Source organism: Periplaneta americana, chromosome 11, assembly GCF_040183065.1.
Source record: "Periplaneta americana isolate PAMFEO1 chromosome 11, P.americana_PAMFEO1_priV1, whole genome shotgun sequence".
NCBI classification, from domain to species: Eukaryota; Metazoa; Arthropoda; class Insecta; order Blattodea; family Blattidae; genus Periplaneta; species Periplaneta americana.
Genome location: NC_091127.1, coordinates 74520266 through 74539145, shown reverse-complemented (window position 1 = coordinate 74539145; position 18880 = coordinate 74520266). Strand labels below are relative to the sequence as shown.

The 18880-nt window shown below is 34.8% G+C and overlaps 1 protein-coding gene across 5 annotated transcripts in view; it reads left to right on the top strand.

The window, feature by feature from the left end:
- poe (E3 ubiquitin-protein ligase-like protein poe) overlaps positions 1-18880 on the top strand; it is a 214135-nt gene that overhangs the window by 132902 nt on the left and 62353 nt on the right. For all 5 annotated transcript variants that reach the window (XM_069839628.1, XM_069839627.1, XM_069839626.1 and 2 more), the window contains 7 exons: positions 1829-1978; positions 5410-5706; positions 8053-8366; positions 10421-10565; positions 11007-11204; positions 13090-13264; positions 14989-15223. In XM_069839628.1, the coding sequence (XP_069695729.1) occupies positions 1829-1978; positions 5410-5706; positions 8053-8366; positions 10421-10565; positions 11007-11204; positions 13090-13264; positions 14989-15223 (1514 nt within the window). The remainder of the gene's footprint in view (positions 1-1828; positions 1979-5409; positions 5707-8052; positions 8367-10420; positions 10566-11006; positions 11205-13089; positions 13265-14988; positions 15224-18880) is intronic.

Genomic DNA, 18880 nt, shown 5'->3' with positions numbered 1-18880 from the left:
AATTTGTTTCTTTTTCTATCTTCTTCGTTCTGAACATTACTCAGAGATAGCACCTCTGTTGCTCTCATCTATTTCAATGATTTTTCCCTGGACCACAATTTGTTTGGAACACCTCAAAATCTGTGCTTCAGTGGCTGACCATGACAATATCTTTGAAAAATATTGGAGTGCAAGAGGTCAAATGACTATTGTCAAACACCTGGCATTAGAAAACAACAACAACAATTTGTTTGGACAACATTTCTACATAGAAGATTAAGACAGATCTTACAGGCGATCTCCAATTACTAACAGTATGGTCATCAAAATTGTGTGTCCATTTTATCTCGAACTAAAATCTCCCTCGCATTTTCTTTTGTTTCATCACGGCCGAATGGGTTTATCTCTTCGGTATCGATGTTTTTAGTCAATCATGACCTTTATGACAGTTTTTGTTCCGTAATATTGATAAACAATAATATAATTAAAGAGGTGAATAATTTCATGGCCCCTAAAAGTTTTTTTCGTAAAAGGCTGGGTATTTTCTCTAGGCCACAAATAAAACTGCAACACAGTCATAATTACGTACTTAATGCTTTGGCGAACATTAACCGGAAATTTACTTTCCGTTATTTAAATGTTATTCCATGAAACACACCTTTTTTTCCCTTTATTTCGTTCTCATAACCTACTTTAACATCTTACTACATACGCATTTTCTTTTAGTGCATTCAAAACATCGTCGTTGTACTGCATAAACCTTGCACTTAACTAATGGAGTTATTTAATTAAGAATATAGTCGCGAAATTTACTACCACCATTTCGATTGTCTTTTGTTTGACACAATTCGGTACGGCCCGGTGACTAGTGGCCAGCAAGTAATGTCGACTATCGACTTGCTTTACCATGTGTATTATCCAGTTGTTCCGAAATTTTTAACAGTGTACATCTTCACATTTCCAGTACTCTTGCAGCCAGAAAAAACGTGATGCCTTACTTATTCGACAGCCCTTGTACCTTATTCATTCTACTTAACTGCCTACATAATCTTTATATATACTTACTTATGTATCTACATATAGTAGCCACATTTTCATACTATCTGCGCAGTATCCTTTTGTATAACCATCATTCTCACTTTTCATTATTGACTTAACAATAGCCCCCAGTATCGTTCTAGGTATTTGCACTGCATTGTCACATCTCGTTTTTCTCACTCTGCAATAAAGTGAAAGCTGCAAATGGTAATAAATAATAATAATAATAATAATAATAATAATAATAATAATTATTATTATTATTATTATTATTATTATTATTATTATTAATTATACTAACAAAAACTGGCAATACCAAATAATTCCACTTCCCTCATTGTAGAGTTGACAAATCAATATCTTTCATAATTATAATTACTGCATAACAAACCTCTGATTGATGGTTGAGATTGTTATTGTCTAAATAACAGCATGTTTGAAATATTAAGTGCAACAATCAGATCAGAAGGAAAATCACTGATCGTGAACTATGAAAATATGGCTATATACCTGTATGTCTGTCTGCCAACCTGTCTATTTATCTATCACCTTACTTCCTTACATACCTTTCAAATTGCCTGTCTATTATCTGACTTCCTTACTTGCCTTCCTGTCTACCTAGATCTCTTCCTACCTGCCTGTTCTACCCACGTACCTGCTTTTGTAGAGAATAATGCTTTTGAATTACTGCAAGCAATGTATTAGATTTCATCTCTGTCTTGTACATGTATATAACCAGAGTAAGAGAAATTTTACCTTTTTTAGATATGCATTTGTCATTAATAATTGTGTAAACATTTTATGATTTTAGGCTTGGTACTTTTATTTGTGTGAGTACATGATGACTCATCAGACTCCATTTGTCCGTCGACAAGTTCGTAAGCTGCTGCTTTTCATTTGCTGTAACAAAGACAAGTACAGACAGCTACGAGATTTGCACGCCCTGGAGTCTCACATGAAGGTAAGGGTACTGCGTGGATTAACTTTGGAAGAGGAAAGTGATTTTTCCTATCTACGTTAACATTTAAATTATTCCTAGAAGTAAGAGGAGTCGAAAAATTTGATCACTAAATTGTGCAAAATGTTTATTTCGTCACATTTTTTAAAATTTATATAATTTATAATTACAGGTAGCTAACGTCTGTTGACAAAATTCATTATCAAATCAATTGTGAAGGTTTTAAAAATTTTTTGCAGAGGGCACAATGTTGTTTTTCTCATTTTATTGGCACTTCAATGGTTAACTTATGTATAAAACATTTACTATTATTTTCAAAGAAAAATACGTTCTGGCACTGGAGATCGAACCCAAGACCTTTCAGCTTGGTGCACTGAGTGCTCTTACCAACTGAGCTATGCTGAGAATGATTCACAGCGCCAACTCGAACTCTTCTTCAGTTTCTTCTATGATCTACTTTTCGTTTTAGAGAGTATGTCGTTGTACAGGAGCACATATTTAAATTCCTTTGTGGTCATTTCAAGCACAGTTTGTTATACTGTTAATACATATATATTCTTATAATTGAATATTGTGTATTACATGATTGTTATAGCCATTCTAACAAGAGTTTTGTATTTGTTTAACTCGTTTATACTATTATTTTCGGAGAAAAATTCGTTCCTGGCACTGGAGATTAAATCCAGGGCCTCTCAGCTTAACACCTTGAGTGCTCTTACCAGCTGAGCTATGCTGGGACTGTTCCATAGCACCAAAATCTGTGCTTCAGTGGCTGGCCATGATAATATCTTTGAAAGTATTGGAGTGCAAGAGGTCAAATGACTTTATTGTCAAACGCCTGGCGTTAGAAAACAACAACAATAACAGCACCGGCTTGAACTCCTCTGCTTTTATGGCCTACTTCCTGTTTTAGACAGTATGTCTTTGTACAGGAGCACATATTTAAGTTTCTTTGTGGTCATTTTAACCACAGTTTGTTATACTGTTAATACACATACGAGTATATTATTCATATAATTGACTATTGTGTATTACATGACTTTTATAGCCATTCTATCAGGAGTTATGTACTTTTTTAATTCATACTTTCGGAGAAAATTCATTCCGGTATCAGAGATCAAAAACAGTTTGTTATATTGTTAATACATATATATTCTCATAATCGTCATTAATTAAGAAAATACACTCCTCTTCACATAACAACAAACTTACAGATCGGAATTCTTTCAGAAGTTGGATAGAAAATAAAATCACTCTTAACCTTACCCTCAAATCAGACACAGATATTGATACTACTACTGGATGTTTAACAGAATTAATTCAACAAGCTGCTTGGAGATCTACTCCAATTTTAAGACCCAAAGAAGAAACTTGCATTAATTATCCAAAAGAAATAAAGAAGAAAATTTCAGAAAAAAAAAAGAAAGAAAGAAAGCTGTGGGCAATTTGGCAAAAGCATAGACTATCTGAAGACAAAATCAAACTAAATAAAAACATCAAAGAATTAAAACAGTTTCTCTTTAAATTAAAGAATAAAACCTTTCACAATATCTTGTAAATCTTAGTGCCACAAATAGAGATTATTATTCCTTGTGGAAAATAACTAAGAAACTGAAACTTCCTCAGAGATCGATACCACCAATCAGAAAAGCCGGGTCCAAGTGGCTTAGAGAAAGCTGAACTTTTTGCAAGTCATCTAGCAAATGTTTTTTACCCCAAATCCAGCATTTACAGTAAATTGCAATAACGAAATTAACGAAATTCTCAGTGCCCCAATTCCAAGCTTTTCTCCAAATGATGTCAAGAAAGCAATAGAAATAGAACTACTTCCAAAGAAATGCCCTGGCTACGACTTGATAACTGCTAAAATTCTTTTGAAACTCTCCAGAAAAGCAGCAATGTTTATTACAACTTCTTTAATGGCATTCTTAGAACTTCTTATTATCCAGCACAGTGGAAAGTTTCTCAAATTTATCTTGATTCCAAAACCAGAGAAACCACCAAATGAAGTGACTTAATATCGTTCAATTAGTATGTTAACAATACTATCTAAATTACTGGAGAAACTCTTTTCAAAGAGATTTTCTTCAATTCTTACTGACAGCAACATTATACCTGACCATCAGTTCGGATTCCAGAGAGAACACTCTGCAATAGAACAAATTCATAGAGTCGTAAATAAAATTGAAAATGCCATAGAAACAAAAAAAATTATTACTCTACTGTATTTTTAGATATTCAATAAGACTTTGATAAAGTCTGGCATCTTGGACTAGGTACTTTACAAACTAAAAGTCATACTTCCTCAACCGTATTATTTATTACTTCGCTCATACTTAGCTTCGAGGATTTTTCAAATAAAAATTGGAGAACATTTCTCTTCATTCCATGATATAAATTCAGGTGTACCTCAAGGTTCAGTCGTAGGCCCTATATTATACACAATTTATACAGCTGATTTTCCAATTTCTAATAAAGTATTGGTGGCAGTTTCGCTGATGGCACTGCTATTTTTGTTTCACATGAAGACCCATCAACAGCATCTGAAATGCTGCAGAATGAATTGAAAGAAACAGAAGACTGGCTAACTAAATGGAGAATACAAGTGAATGAAAACAAATCAGTTCATGTTACTTGCATACTTGCAGAACTAGAACTGTAAACTGTCTTCCTGTAACATTTTCCAACAAAGAACTTCCTAAAGCAGAGATGTTAAATGTTAGATATACATTTAGATCACTGATTAACAAGGCATATAGTTCACCGATTAATACGGCGTAATCATATTGAAACTAAATGCAAAGAATTAAATTTGAAAACATGAAAAATCTATTGGTTATTGGGACCGAATTCAAAATTGTTATTAGAAAATAAACTTCTTGTTTATAAAATCATACTGAAACCAATCTGGACATAAGACATCCAACTATGGGGAACTGCTAGCAACTCAAACATTGAAATACTGCAGAGATATCAGCCTAAAACTTTTACTTTCAATTGTCACTGCACCATGGTATGTTTGTAATGATGTCATTCACCATGATCTCGACATTTCAATTGTGAATGAAGAAATTTCTTGGTTCAGTAAAAAATATCTGCACCAATTAAATCAACATCCCAATCATTATGCATCAAATTTGCTGGATATTAGTAAAAAAAATAAGAAGACCAATGCTACATCTATTCCAAACATTGTTATTTTTCTTATGAAGTGTTGTCATGGGATAACATCTACACTCATGTCATATTCTTTTTTAATACTTACTTATTGTCTAATATAGACTTGTAAATTTGATATAAGTGTTAAAAAGAAACTAAACATTATTTTGTATCTCAGGTATAGTTTAGAATTTATGAGAGTATTGTATTTTGGCACATATCACTAGGAATACATTGTCAATGGTAGAAAACTTCATTCATGTGTTCTCTTTCAGTGCGTCCAGACGTGTTGTCGAGCTGGTGGTTATGATCCAGAAGTACAGCAGCCTCACTGTATAACACTGCCATATGATTCGTTGGTGGAATTAATTGAACACCTCAAAGCATGTGTTGAGGTCGCCACAAGTAGAACTGGGAACTGGCAACGTTTCTGTGTGCGCGAAGATTCTGTACTGCCATTCTTACTACAAGTGTCATGTTTGTTGGATGAAGGTGTTTCTCCTACAATTTTGCAGTTGCTTCAGTGTGCAATATGTGGCAATAAAGCCAGCAGCAGTTCAAGTGGTTCACAGGTTTGTTTAGAAGATAAATTCAGAATATTTATATCCTTACGCATGCAAAAATTTTAACTACAGTCAGTACTTCAGAAACCCAGTAACTCTTCCTTGGTAGTCGATAACAAAAGCAAATGGCAAGGAAATAATCAGCCTAGCTCCTTTCCTATTACTGTGGTTTTCCCCTTATACTATATAGTTTTCATTCATCATCAATCTGAAAGTGATGAATTGAGGCACTGTATATTATGTGTTTGTGAAGTTAACACACATACGATATTTATGTAAATCAGACAATACAATGGATGGGTAAAATTTGAGTTTTATTGTCAGACTGCTGACTGTAATATTTGTTTTATACTTTGATTGGTTTGATTTGATAGATTGATTCTTTCGTTCCCATCCACAGCCATTAATTTGACAGTGAAACTATCTACCATCTTGGAATATAATGGTATTGTTCAGAGAATCCAATAGTAATCTTAACCTAAGTCTGAAACAACACTTACATATTAAAATTAGCAGCAAAAAGAGATATGTACAGTATACCTTCTATCTGAATCATTTATAAATCTGTATTGGTGGATCCAAGCTTCAATAGCGCATTTATTTTCCCAATACCTTTTTCTTCTTCTGTTATTTCTCTTTCTGACTACCAGTACATCTTGAGCTTTTTAAAATTTGATTTTGTCCTCTGAATTTTTTATGTTTAGCCATCTAAGGTCTCCATCTCATCTTATATATCTCTTAATATCGTCATCCCAGTAATATATTTTTACAGCCTCTTTGCTTTTTCTCCTAAAGTTTGTTAGCAGTCAAATATTATTTATAATATATTGGAAGGGTCAGGTTTTTTTGGTGAAAATGTTTCAAATTTTTCGTGAAAAATAAATAAAATATCGTATTTATGGTAAAAAATGTGACAATTTCGTGATTTTTTTTTTCACAATATAATATTATACACAGTCTGAATTAGTAATCTTATCACAGCATTGTATTTGCAACATTCATTGCGCAATGAAGCTGTTAATAATAATAATAATAATAATAATAATAATAATAATAATAATAATAATAAAAAATACAAAATTATACCCTTTGTAAATCTTCCTTATTATTATGTAACTCAGTTTTTTACAAAACCCCAGTGATGAGTGGTACTGTCTGGTCTGTAGGCCATTAAAGAGAGTAATAGAATTCCGAAATAATTTCTCTCCCTATATTTATGCAGCTAACATCTTTAAATTACTTTATTTTTTTTTTTTAACTAATACAAAATTTGCCCTTTTTCATTTTTACTACAGACATGAAAATTTTTCGCATATCCCAATCACATTTTGCGTTTATTGCTAATAACAAAAAAAAAAAAAAAAAACTGTCCAATGTATTGATATTTACAATTTTCTGTATTTTCAAACTCTGTTTCTAGTAGTTTTTGTTCTATGGGGTACAGAATCTGTCATCCTTCAATAAATTCAAATTATACTCTGGTTGATTTATTATTTCTGTTTTTTCTTCTTTTGCACGAAATATGTTATCATCATCATCATCATCCTTCCATGTATTAGTCCTTGAAAAACTATCACGGTCTGAACGAAACATTGGTGTTCTCGGACGACCAAAAGATCCTTTTCCACGTGGTTGATATTGCATGATGGCTTTGGGGATCCGTGTTCTAGGCATCCTATTAAGATGGTCTGCCAATTTTTCTGGTAATCTTGGATCTAGTTGAAGACTGGTGTCTAGAATTAGCCAGTTAATGGCCACTATTACAAGAAGGCTCTAACATCTTGAACCATAATCTTTGCATTTTGTTTTATAATAATAGTAATGGTGGTAGTCTGCTGCACCATTGTCATAAATTTCTTTTTCCATGGTACAACAACCCATAGTCTAGGCCTACCATCTGACTGCTGATCTCACACCCACATGCCTCAGCAGAGACGAACAATTATCCAACCATTAAGGCAATAACATACTAGTTATCACCTATATAAACTGCACTTTCGATGCCACAGTTTCACTTAGTCCAGATAACAGTTCAGACAGGCAAGCCTTTCATGCTTTGAGCAATGCAACCTTAGTGTTGCAATCTGTAAATGCCTACAAAACGAGAAAAAAAAAAATAAAGAGAGTGGGCGCAGGGAAAATCCTATCCCAACATGCTTGAAAACTCAAAATTTGTTTATGCCTTTGCCTGGTTTGAACCGTAGAATTTCGGATGCAGTGGTGGCCACTTATTGAGTATGTTTTCGTGTAGTAAAAAAATGTATGTAGTATTATTATTGGTTGTGCTTTTAACAATTGAAAACTTTCTGTTGGCATCTGGTGCATTGATATTTATTATATTCTTATTTCTTTCAGTCTGGAGCAGCACCAGGTCCATCGTCATCAACCACTACAGGAAACAACACTGGCACATCCACACCCACTCCCTCCGCAGCTCCTGCATCTACATCTGGGTCAGCTCAAACCCCAGCTCGCAAAGAGAGAGAGAAGTCTGATGACTCAGACACAGAGGCACGCTTCGAGGAAGCTCAGTGTATCACACTGGTGACACAGATAAACAAGCAGGTGTCAAGGGACCTGCTGGCCCGCTTTGTGAAAACCTTTCTTCTGGAGACCAATGCCACAACTGTGCGGTGGCAGGCACATGCTCTTGTACTGGCCATCTACAAGTAAGTGTTTCACTTTGTAGCTATGATTTAAATAATGAAGGATCAATATAGCTGGGATCAGTGATTTTCAGCCAGAGGGCTGCAGCTCCCTAGGGGTCCGAAGAATAGTTTGTTAATGGGGGATCACATACAAAATCATAATAATAATAATAATAGTACAGTCAACTCTGGATATATTGAAATTGGTTATAGTGAACATTCGGCTATAGTGAACCTAAATTGTTGGTCCCAACCCACATGCATTCGAAAGTACATTAATATTTCTGTTTATAGTGAACTTTCGCTTCGGTTATATGAACCTTAAAAATTGAAGTTACAAGAGTTGTATCTTGACAAACTCTTTATTTGAAGTCAGACCTTGTATAAAATTGAAAGAATGTGTTGAGAACAACATTGTAAGTTCCTTACTCCTTAATCATATTCAGGCAACGCTTGACGATCTTACCTCATTCCACTTCAAAGGGTTACCATTCTATTCTCAGGCACTCTTCTCTACTATTATTTCTAATTCTCCACCGTCAAAGGGTTGCATTTTGTTCTCAGAAACATTTCCATTATGACGGATAGCATTGAAACAACGGAAAATGAAATTACCTTCTTTTATTAAAAGGGATGGACATTATGTCCAGAGCATAAATGAAGGTAAGATTCCGGTGGTTTTCAAAATCCAACTCCTTCCCAATTTCCATTAAGTGACCCGAGAAATTCCAAGGCTGAGTACGCAGTCACACCATAACAGCGTTTGTCATTTCTACGTGATCATTCTGTTTCTAGTGTTCGAACAGTGAATGTACTAAATAAAAATGTCGAAGCTTAAAGTGTTTTCTTTGGAAGATAAGGCAAATATTATAAGTGACATTGAACGTGGTCTTTCGCAAGCGAACATGGGTCGACAGCATAGTTTAAGTAAATCAGCTGTGAGTAACACTATACAGAATACGATGTAATCCATTCCACAAAAATTAGATATTTTAATTATTGTATATTATTTTATTTTCTTGTTTGCACTTTCACTTATTCCTCTCATTTAAGGTTAGGGGAGAGACACTTTGGATTTAGTGAACTTCGGATATAGTGAACGAAATATGCTGGTCGGTAGAGGTTCACTATAACCAGAATTGACTGTAATAATAATAATAATAATAATAATAATAATTATAATAATAATAATAATAATAATAATGATAATAATAATTGTAAAATCCGATTATTTTACATTAAATAAAAGCATAATTAAATTTATTTTTAAATTAGCACTACGTTCCCCACTACTGTACACCTGAAGCCAGGGAGCCTTGCACTAAAGTGATGTGAAGAAAAAGGGTTGAGAAATACTGGTTTACATGATAGTATTTCTTAAAGTACATCAGTATTAAATTACAGAGGTCCCATAAGATTTATAATGAACAAAAGAAGTTGTAAGGAAAAGTTTTATTCAAATACTTCAGTTTTTTTGTTAGTCTCATGCTACTTTGTGTTACCACCATAACCATTGCTAGACCACTAATGAGGTAGACTGTTGTTGACTATTCTTATTTGAGGACAATTCATTTACCAGTTTTGCTGTTGGGGAGCTATATGTGACTTAGGAGAGATGCTGTTATTTCTTCGTACTTTTTGAAACTTGTTTCGTTTGTAGTTCTCTTTTTTATGTTAGAAATAATTAATTTCTAATGACAGCATGCTGTCATGATTCTGAAGAAAAATATACTGCTAAGGAATGTCAGAATGCTGAATTATTACCGGGTAGTTCAAAAGCATCATTGATCCATTAGGAAAGATTATAATTGTTTTGATTATTTATGTTAAAAGAATGGCAAAAGAAAGTGTTTCAAGTTAGCTTCAGAAATGAAAGGACAGCGAATTATTCTTTGGAGGCCAAGGATGTTAATGTAGCATATTTGAAGATGTCCAGCAACTGTGAAGTCATTTTGGGATAGTAATGATTGCTTCTTGATTATGACGGTTGTAATGGTGATGAAGAGAATTGTCGTCTTCTTTGTCATCATCATAATCAGCATAATGTGTTATGTATGTCGTATTTTATATCCTAGGAATTCGCCTACTTCTGATCAAGAAGCCCTCTTGGATCTGCTATGGAAACTCTGGCCTCAACTCCCAGCATATGGCCGTAAAGCTGCACAGTTTGTTGATCTGCTTGGATATTTCTCACTTAAAACCACTCAGACAGGAAGGAAGGTAGGCTAATAATTCAAAATGAGTACAGAATTTTTGTTTTTAAAGTTATGTAAGCAACATACCTAAGTTTCTTATACTTAATCGTCGTATGGAATACATTAATTTTGTAAACAACGACTTAAATAACTTAAATACTCGAAATTTGTTTCTGAAGTACTAATATTTTACTCATTTTTTCTTGCTTCATTTAATTTTGTTATGCTTTTATAGTAAATCTTGATTACATTATTAACATAAATTTCATTATAACTTGTATTGTTACATTAACTGTCTCGTATGGCAGTCCTTAGGAAGTATTTCTTATGTCCTTTCCATATTGTCAAATTCTTGTTCTGATTTCACTTTTATTATTACTGTTTATCATCATCATCATCATCATCATCATCATCACCATCACCACTACTACTTTCTTACAAATCAATTACGCATACATGGTTGCAGATGTGTGAGTACATGGAACAAGCTGTGTCAGTGTTGCACACACAGAACCAGCTTTTGGCCCATCACCCAAATGCCAATCTCTATACTCATCTGGCCCAGTTTGTTGAATTGGATGGTTATTACTTAGAGAGTGAACCATGTCTCGTGTGCAACAATCCAGAAGTAGCACTATCAAGCATTAAATTGTCTTCTATCAAGGTACTTGAGTAATATTTTGTGATGCATGTGCAGCTGTAATATTGATAAATTAATGTTTATAATGGCATTTAAATAAACTCACAAGAACTCATTCATATAGGCTAGATAGAATATTTGTTACTTGTTTGTAAGTAAATTAAAAATGAATGAAAAAGTAGGTTTCATATGTTTTGACACATTCTCTATTTCTGTTTAACATTGATACATTTTATATATTTTTAGCATCTCGGTAATTTCTATTGGTACTGGTTAATTTGTCTTGGTGTAATCTTCATTCTGGACAAAGACAGTACAGTAGAATCCTTCTTAACCAGCACCAAAGGGACCAGGCTAGTTCCAGATACGAGATTTTTCTGGATAACTGAATAAATACCGGTATATATATATATATATATATATATATATATATATATATATATATATATATATATATATATATATATATAAAAGTTCGTATTTCATTGTGTCAAATGTTGAAACTGCAGCCATATGAAGTTTATTTCTTTATCACATGCTCATAACTGAATAAACATAAAAACTGTGTGGAGTTTCCTTATTAAAACACATCATACAACACAAATAATACACATTTCTAGCGAATATTCACTGAAAATGAAAGTTCGTGCGAGATTCCTAATGTGGCAACACTGACGGCCCGAAGATAACTAACAAAACAAAAATCTGTGTGGGTTTTATTTATTAAAACACATTACACTAATTTTAGGTTAGAATATTCACTGAAAACAAAAGTTCTTGCGAACTTTATAATGTGGCAACACTGACGCCCCGAATATAACTAAATAAACATAAAGACTATGAATTTTCTGTATTAAAACAATTACACAACACGAATAATACACAATTTTTAGGTTCGAATATTCACTGAAAACGAAAGTTCGTGCGAACTTCTTAATATGGCAAAACTGATGGCCCAGACTGTGGCAATGTGGCAGATTTAAACTTTTTTTTTGCCCAGCCAAAAGTGCTGTTGTTTTGGTATTGCCAGTTATTTGGGTACGCAGTTACGAGGGATTTTACTGTATGTTCTTTCTCGAAGAAAATGTTATAAAAATGATTATGACAAGGTATAAAATCCCATGATTAATTACTTTCAGAAGCTTATTTTGCCATTTGCCACAAATTGTGTTTTATGGACATACAACCTTTGTATTCTTACATGTTGATTTATGTTAAAAGACCTATTTCTGATGATGTTATTAGGTATGTCTGGACCTGAAAAGGACAACTTAAGTATATGATAGGATTATTGACAGGACATTGTTCCTAAAAAGTATGCATGCACTCTTTAAGATGGACATCTCAGTTGTAGGGTACAGTATGAGAAGAGAATGTTACCATTTAGCCTCTTGTGACACTGTTCACATCTCAGCTCTGTCATAATTCTACAAGGAATGCAACCCATGTGATGTAGAATATAAAAAATTAAGTAAAATGTACTAATTACTATTCTGTATCAAAACATGTTCAAGCTAAGTAGTATAGGTGTTGGATGTAACGTGCTTATAAAGAAGTCTTTATGTAGGGTAAACTTAAGATCATTTATCATAAACTTTATATCTGCTCCCTTCCAGTGCAGTGTATTTCCTTTTGCTCCTCACTTTGTACCTCACAGGGTTTCAGAGCTGTGAAGTAGACTGTGTAATTTGTCTGGTATCATACATTTTGGATAGTGTGTACCAACAGAGGGAATTGTGAATTCCTGAAACTGGTCAAGGTTTCAGAATTATTTAATAAACTCTTTCCTTTTGATATTAAAGGAATAAGTACAATCATTCCATTTGGACTAAAGTACTGAGGGGTAATTAAATCAACCTCTAATTGTATACTTTTTCTATTTCTGATATGACTATATTGATGTTAACAGATTGACTCGAAATTCACAACTACTACGCAAATAGTGAAGCTTGTTGGCAGTCACACTATTAGCAAAATTACACTGCGTATTGGCGACCTCAAACGAACCAAAATGGTGCGAACTATTAACATCTACTACAATAATCGCAGTGTGCAAGCTGTGGTAGAATTAAAAAACAAACCTGGTAAGTTTTCATTTCATTGTTCATATTGCAATAAGTTTTGAGGGTGTTATGTTTGGTGGACATTATCATCTAGTAAAACGTTCAGATTTTATGATTTAAATTTATGTCATGGTGGAAGTAATGGCAGTATTTGTTCCAGTTATTCTTGGTGGCATGAATTTTTCAGTTCCTCCCCCCCCCCCCTCCCTTCCGCTCTATGTTGCATAAGAAAATGGGAATAACTTTTCTTTGAATATTTTCTGTAAAAAATATTCTATGAGTGGAAAGTGTTGCTGATACTGTCTTCACCATATTTCACAGTTTTGTAATTTTCAGGCCATGTGTTTGGATTTTAAAACTTCAAAAATCTGCCAGCAAATGATTATAAATTTGACGTTTTTCACCTTTCTCAATCCAGTTTTGGCGAGATGTAATAGTGTTGAAACAGTTGATAAGGTAGGTGTATCCAACAAGGCCCATCTAAAGTTTGGGAACATCTATGTTTTTAATAGTTAAATATGAAAAATCGTTATTTTAGGTATTAACAACTGAGTTAGTACACTAATCGAAAAGAAATATTCTAAATGTGTATTTTTTAAAGTTGGGCCGTGGTAATTATTTCAAAATTAGTTGTCATGTGAGTCATTAAAAGCATAGGTTCTGCGAGGCCTGGGAGTGGTACTTAATGAGCCCCATGTGTGAAATTTGGTATAAGAAGCTGAAAATAGAAACAAATGAAATTAATGGAATCAAATGAACTTAATACGGTGGGTCTACCCATCTTCTTCTCACCACTATCACTTTCAATGTGGTTACTTAATTTCTTCTTGGGATTCTGAATTGCTTAAGAGCGGATCTTACGTGCATATCATCGGTGACAACAGCCATTGAATTCCTTAAACTCTCTGATGACCATTGCTCCTGTTTGCTTTGTATATCCGCCATTTTATTTCCTGTAAAGAACCCCACCTAGGTGGTTAATTTACTTATTTTGTAACATCATAAGGACTCCCTTAGTTGATATGAACACTTTAACAACAGAAGGCCACTGGGAAGACCTCGAAGTAGATGGAAAGATAAAATTAAGAAGGAATGCATGGAAATGGGAAATACCAACTGGGAGGAACAAGCAAAAGACAGAACAGAGTGGAAGCATTTTGTGAAATTGACATGGAGTCGACATGCTCCCTAATGTCCTTTGATTGATTGATTGATTGATTGATTGATTGATAAAGACATTCCCTTAATCTCTTGTATTGTCTCATATGCCTAAATCAAACACTTCTGCCTTCTCATATCACAGGTTAATCCTATAATTTCTAATTAAAAAGCAGTTAATTCCGTAATCATTTTAAAATCAATATTTTAAATGTCAACTCCTCTCCATTTCTCACAAATAATTCCAAGCCAGAGAGACTCCTTTCCAAAAATCTAAATCATACTCTAGCACACCACACTGGATTATGATAGGGATCAAAGATTCATCATATTCTAAAATTTGATTGTGACAGTAAATCAACTAATGCATTATTAATAATTTTAAACAATGAATGTGTGATAAGTAATAAGAAGTCATTTTACGTCATTAAATATTATTACATTTCGGTTTTTTTGAACACTCTATATCATGCACCAAACAAGGCCCATCCAGGCCTTATTAAAGACCTGCAGTTTTTCTTCACTCTCTTATTCACTATTCTCTCGCCACTAATTGTATTGTGCATGTAATTATGTTATCTTTGCAGCTATGTGGCATAAGGCGAAAAAAGTAACTCTGGCAACTGGTCAAACAGAAGTGAAGATGGAATTCCCATTGCCCATAGTGGCATGCAACTTAATGATTGAATACGCTGATTTCTATGAGAACATACAGGCTTCATCAGAAACCCTGCAGTGCCCTCGCTGCTCAGCTTCTGTACCAGCTAATCCTGGAGTTTGTGCTAATTGTGGTGAAAATGTGTTTCAGTGCCACAAGTGTCGGTGAGTACATGTGTTTTACGATTTTATTAAAATACGAAGCTTCCTGTACATTATTGAGAGGATTATAATCCCATTTGTTATTGAAAAATTTGCCACATGTATAAATGTTATAAAATGCTACAGCTGACTTAAGGGGTTAGGTAATTTGTCCTTTCAAATACCTTTGACTTCAACATGTTTATGTGTTTCTAATTTTGCTTACAGCAGTAAAATGTTTGGAAATATTCAACAATTTTTTCCTCCATTTGTGTACCTTATACAATAATGAAAATTGGTCTGTGTAAAACACTGTCCTTCTCCTATATGAAAATATATTTTAACGATTTTAAAAAAGTATGTGTTTTTTTCAAAATTCAAAATGGTGGTAGTTTACTGTGCAGTGATGAAGCGTTTCCCTCATAACTCATAAAGCTTGGCGTTCCGCCATTGTAATCCCCGTCCAGAAACCAGGAAAGGATCCTTCTTTGTCTGGAAGCTACAGACCAATTTCTCTCACCAGCTGCGTATGCAAGGTTATGGAAAGAATGATAAGCAAACGCCTGATGTGGGTACTCGAATCGGAAAACCGATTATCTAACATCCAATGTGGTTTTCGTAAGCACAGATCCGCCGCAGACCATCTTGTTCGGCTAGAGACCGCCATTAGAGAGATGCTTTCCTCAAGAAGGAACATCTTGTCGCGGTCTTCTTTGATCTAGAAAAGGCTTACGATACCACATGGCGGTATGGCATTCTGCAAACTCTGCATGACTGGGGACTTCGTGGTAGTCTACCAACGTTTATTGCGAAGTTCATGGCAGAGCGGTATTTCCGAGTTCGAGTAGGCACCACACTTTCTAACGAACACCTCCAAGAAAACGGCGTTCCGCAGGGTTCTGTATTAAGCGTTCTTCTTTTCTGCATTGCGATCAATGGAATTGCCCACTGTGTGGGTAACCGAGTATCTTCTCTGTTGTACGTTGATGATTTCAGTTTATATTACAGCTCCCGATATCTTCCGTCCATCGGTCGACATTTGCAGCTGGTCATCAACGTACTATCAGAATGGGCTGTTCGCAATGGCTTTAAATTTTCCACTCAGAAGACGCAGTGTGTCCACTTTTACAACCAACATGGACTACATCCACATCCCGAACTGCGTCTTAATGGAGTGGAATTGCAATATACAGACACTGCGAGATTCTTGGGCCTTATCTTTGATTATAAGTTAACGTGGGAGGCGCATATACGTGATTTGAGAAGGCGTAGAAATCCTTAAACATTTTACGCCTTTTGTCAGGGGTCCGATGGGGTGCAGACCGTACAGTGCTTTTACGCCTTTACCGAGCTCTTATTCGATCTAAGCTGGATTATGGGTGTTTTATTTATGGCTCAGCAAATAACTCTAAATTACGTCTTTTAGATACTGTACATCACCATGGGATACGACTCGCTACAGGGGCCTTCCGAACCAGTCGGATAGCGAGCCTGTATTGTGAAGCAGGAGAACCATCACTGTATCGGCGACGTCATATTTTGTTGTGCTCATATGCTGTTAAGCTCCGCTCGCAGCCTGAGCACAACTCTTACGACTCTTTCCATCATTCGTCTCTTTACGGCCAATACAGTGAAAATCCACGGAGACCTCGTCCAGCAGGTGTGCGGTTTCGTGAACTGCTCTCTGAGCTGGATATACATCTACCATCAGTCCGCACACTGGAGTATACCACCACTCCACCGTGGATTATGCGACGTCCCATGTTTGATATAAGTCTGAGCCGCTGTTTTAAGAATTTTACACCAGCTTTTGTTTATAGACTTCGTTTTAGTGAACTTTTATCCCGATATCCAAATTATTCATTAGTTTTTACTGACGGATCCCGGATAAATGATTGTGTTGGTTGTTCCTTCGTTACAAATGGAGAGATATTTAAATACAGACTAAGCCAATATACTAGTGTTTTTACTGCTGAACTCTATGCTTTTTACAGAGTTTTATTGTTTTTAATTAGGCAACCTCGGGGCAGATTCCTTATCTGTTCCGACTCTTTAAGTGCCATCCAATCCTTGCAGTCTTTTAATTGTGATGATCCGCTTGTCTTAAGAACTCAGCAGCTGTTCCATACTCTCCTTTGCTCTGATTATGAGATTGGAGTAGTGTGGATTCCTGGCCATGTAGGGATTGCAGGAAATGAGGCCGCGGATGCTGCAGCCAGGGCTGGCGCACTGGATGGCTCTCTGGTATATTGGCGCGAGAGGTGGCAGGACATTCGAAACTACTTGAAATCTAAAATTTGGTGGCAATGGGAAGGAGAATGGTCTGCACAAGAGGGAAACAGATTACGAAATATAAAGAATACTGTTAGAGTTTGGGATTCGTCTACAAGAGCGTCGCGACACGAGGAGGTTTTACTCACCAGGTTGAGGATTGGCCATTGTCATCTGACACACGGCCATCTCCTACGTGGCGAACCTCAGCCGGAGTGCGATATGTGCCATATTCCACTTACGGTGGAACACTTTTTATTGCGTTGCAGGAAATATGACCATGCACGGAGGCAATATGGAATTCGGCCGACATTAAGTGACGCTCTTGGAAATGATTTTAATTGTGCAAATGCAGTTCTGAGATTTTTATCAAATACAGGTTTGGATAAGGTGATTTAGTTTTTTATTGATCCGTTTTACTCATCCTCCGGGCCCTTTACATCCGGAGGTTACATTTGTTGTTTTATATTTGATTTTACATTGTTGACATTTCGGACTTTATACATCCGAATATTTTATAAAATTTTATGGTTTTAAAATAAGATTGACAAGTTATCTCTGGTGGCCTTAGTTTTATTGTTTTATTTGTTCGTCTTGAATACCACCTAGTGTGGTAGAATTGCTCACTTTTATGATTCTGTAGAAATCACCTTATGTATACTGCATTTGTGTGCCTCGTTTTATCGTGACAACGCTTTTTAGTTCTTTTAGCACTCTGATTATTATATTATTTATGTATTTGTTACATTAAGAATTTTAGATAAGGGCGCAAATAGCCATAGTAGCTGACGCGCCCTTCTTAAACCCTACTACCTAACTCATAAATTTGTTAACTTTTTCATGTTCTCTCTCCTTTATTTTATTACTGAAACTCATGTCTATAATATCATGCTCTTTCAACTACATTCCTTAATAAATAATATTTATTTTTATTTTGTGTTGGAAGAGAATACTGATATCTGACCATTTTTTTAATGAATTTATTTTTTATCAATCTATCAAAGGTAGGAGAAATCATATTGCATCATATTGTAGATATGACATGCATAAATATACACAAACAATTTCATGACAGAATGTTCCATATTTTTTTAGTTATGTAGGAAATGCTTCATCACTGCACAGTGAACTGAATTTTGAAAAAAAAAAAAAATGCAAACAATTTTTTAAGTTGTTTGCTAGAGTAATATTACAGTAGCCGTTATGTTGCCAAATGCTTCTTAGAAACACAATGATTTCCTCTGAAACGAATGTTAGAAAAAGACATTTAGATTTTTTAGATCTCTCATGGTCTAGTGCCAGTTTCATTTTTGTGCAGAGATTATCATCCATTCTGTATATGACTGTTTATTGTACCTTTTTATTTGCATTGTGAGTAATGTTTTTTTTAATACCAATGCAAGGAATGCA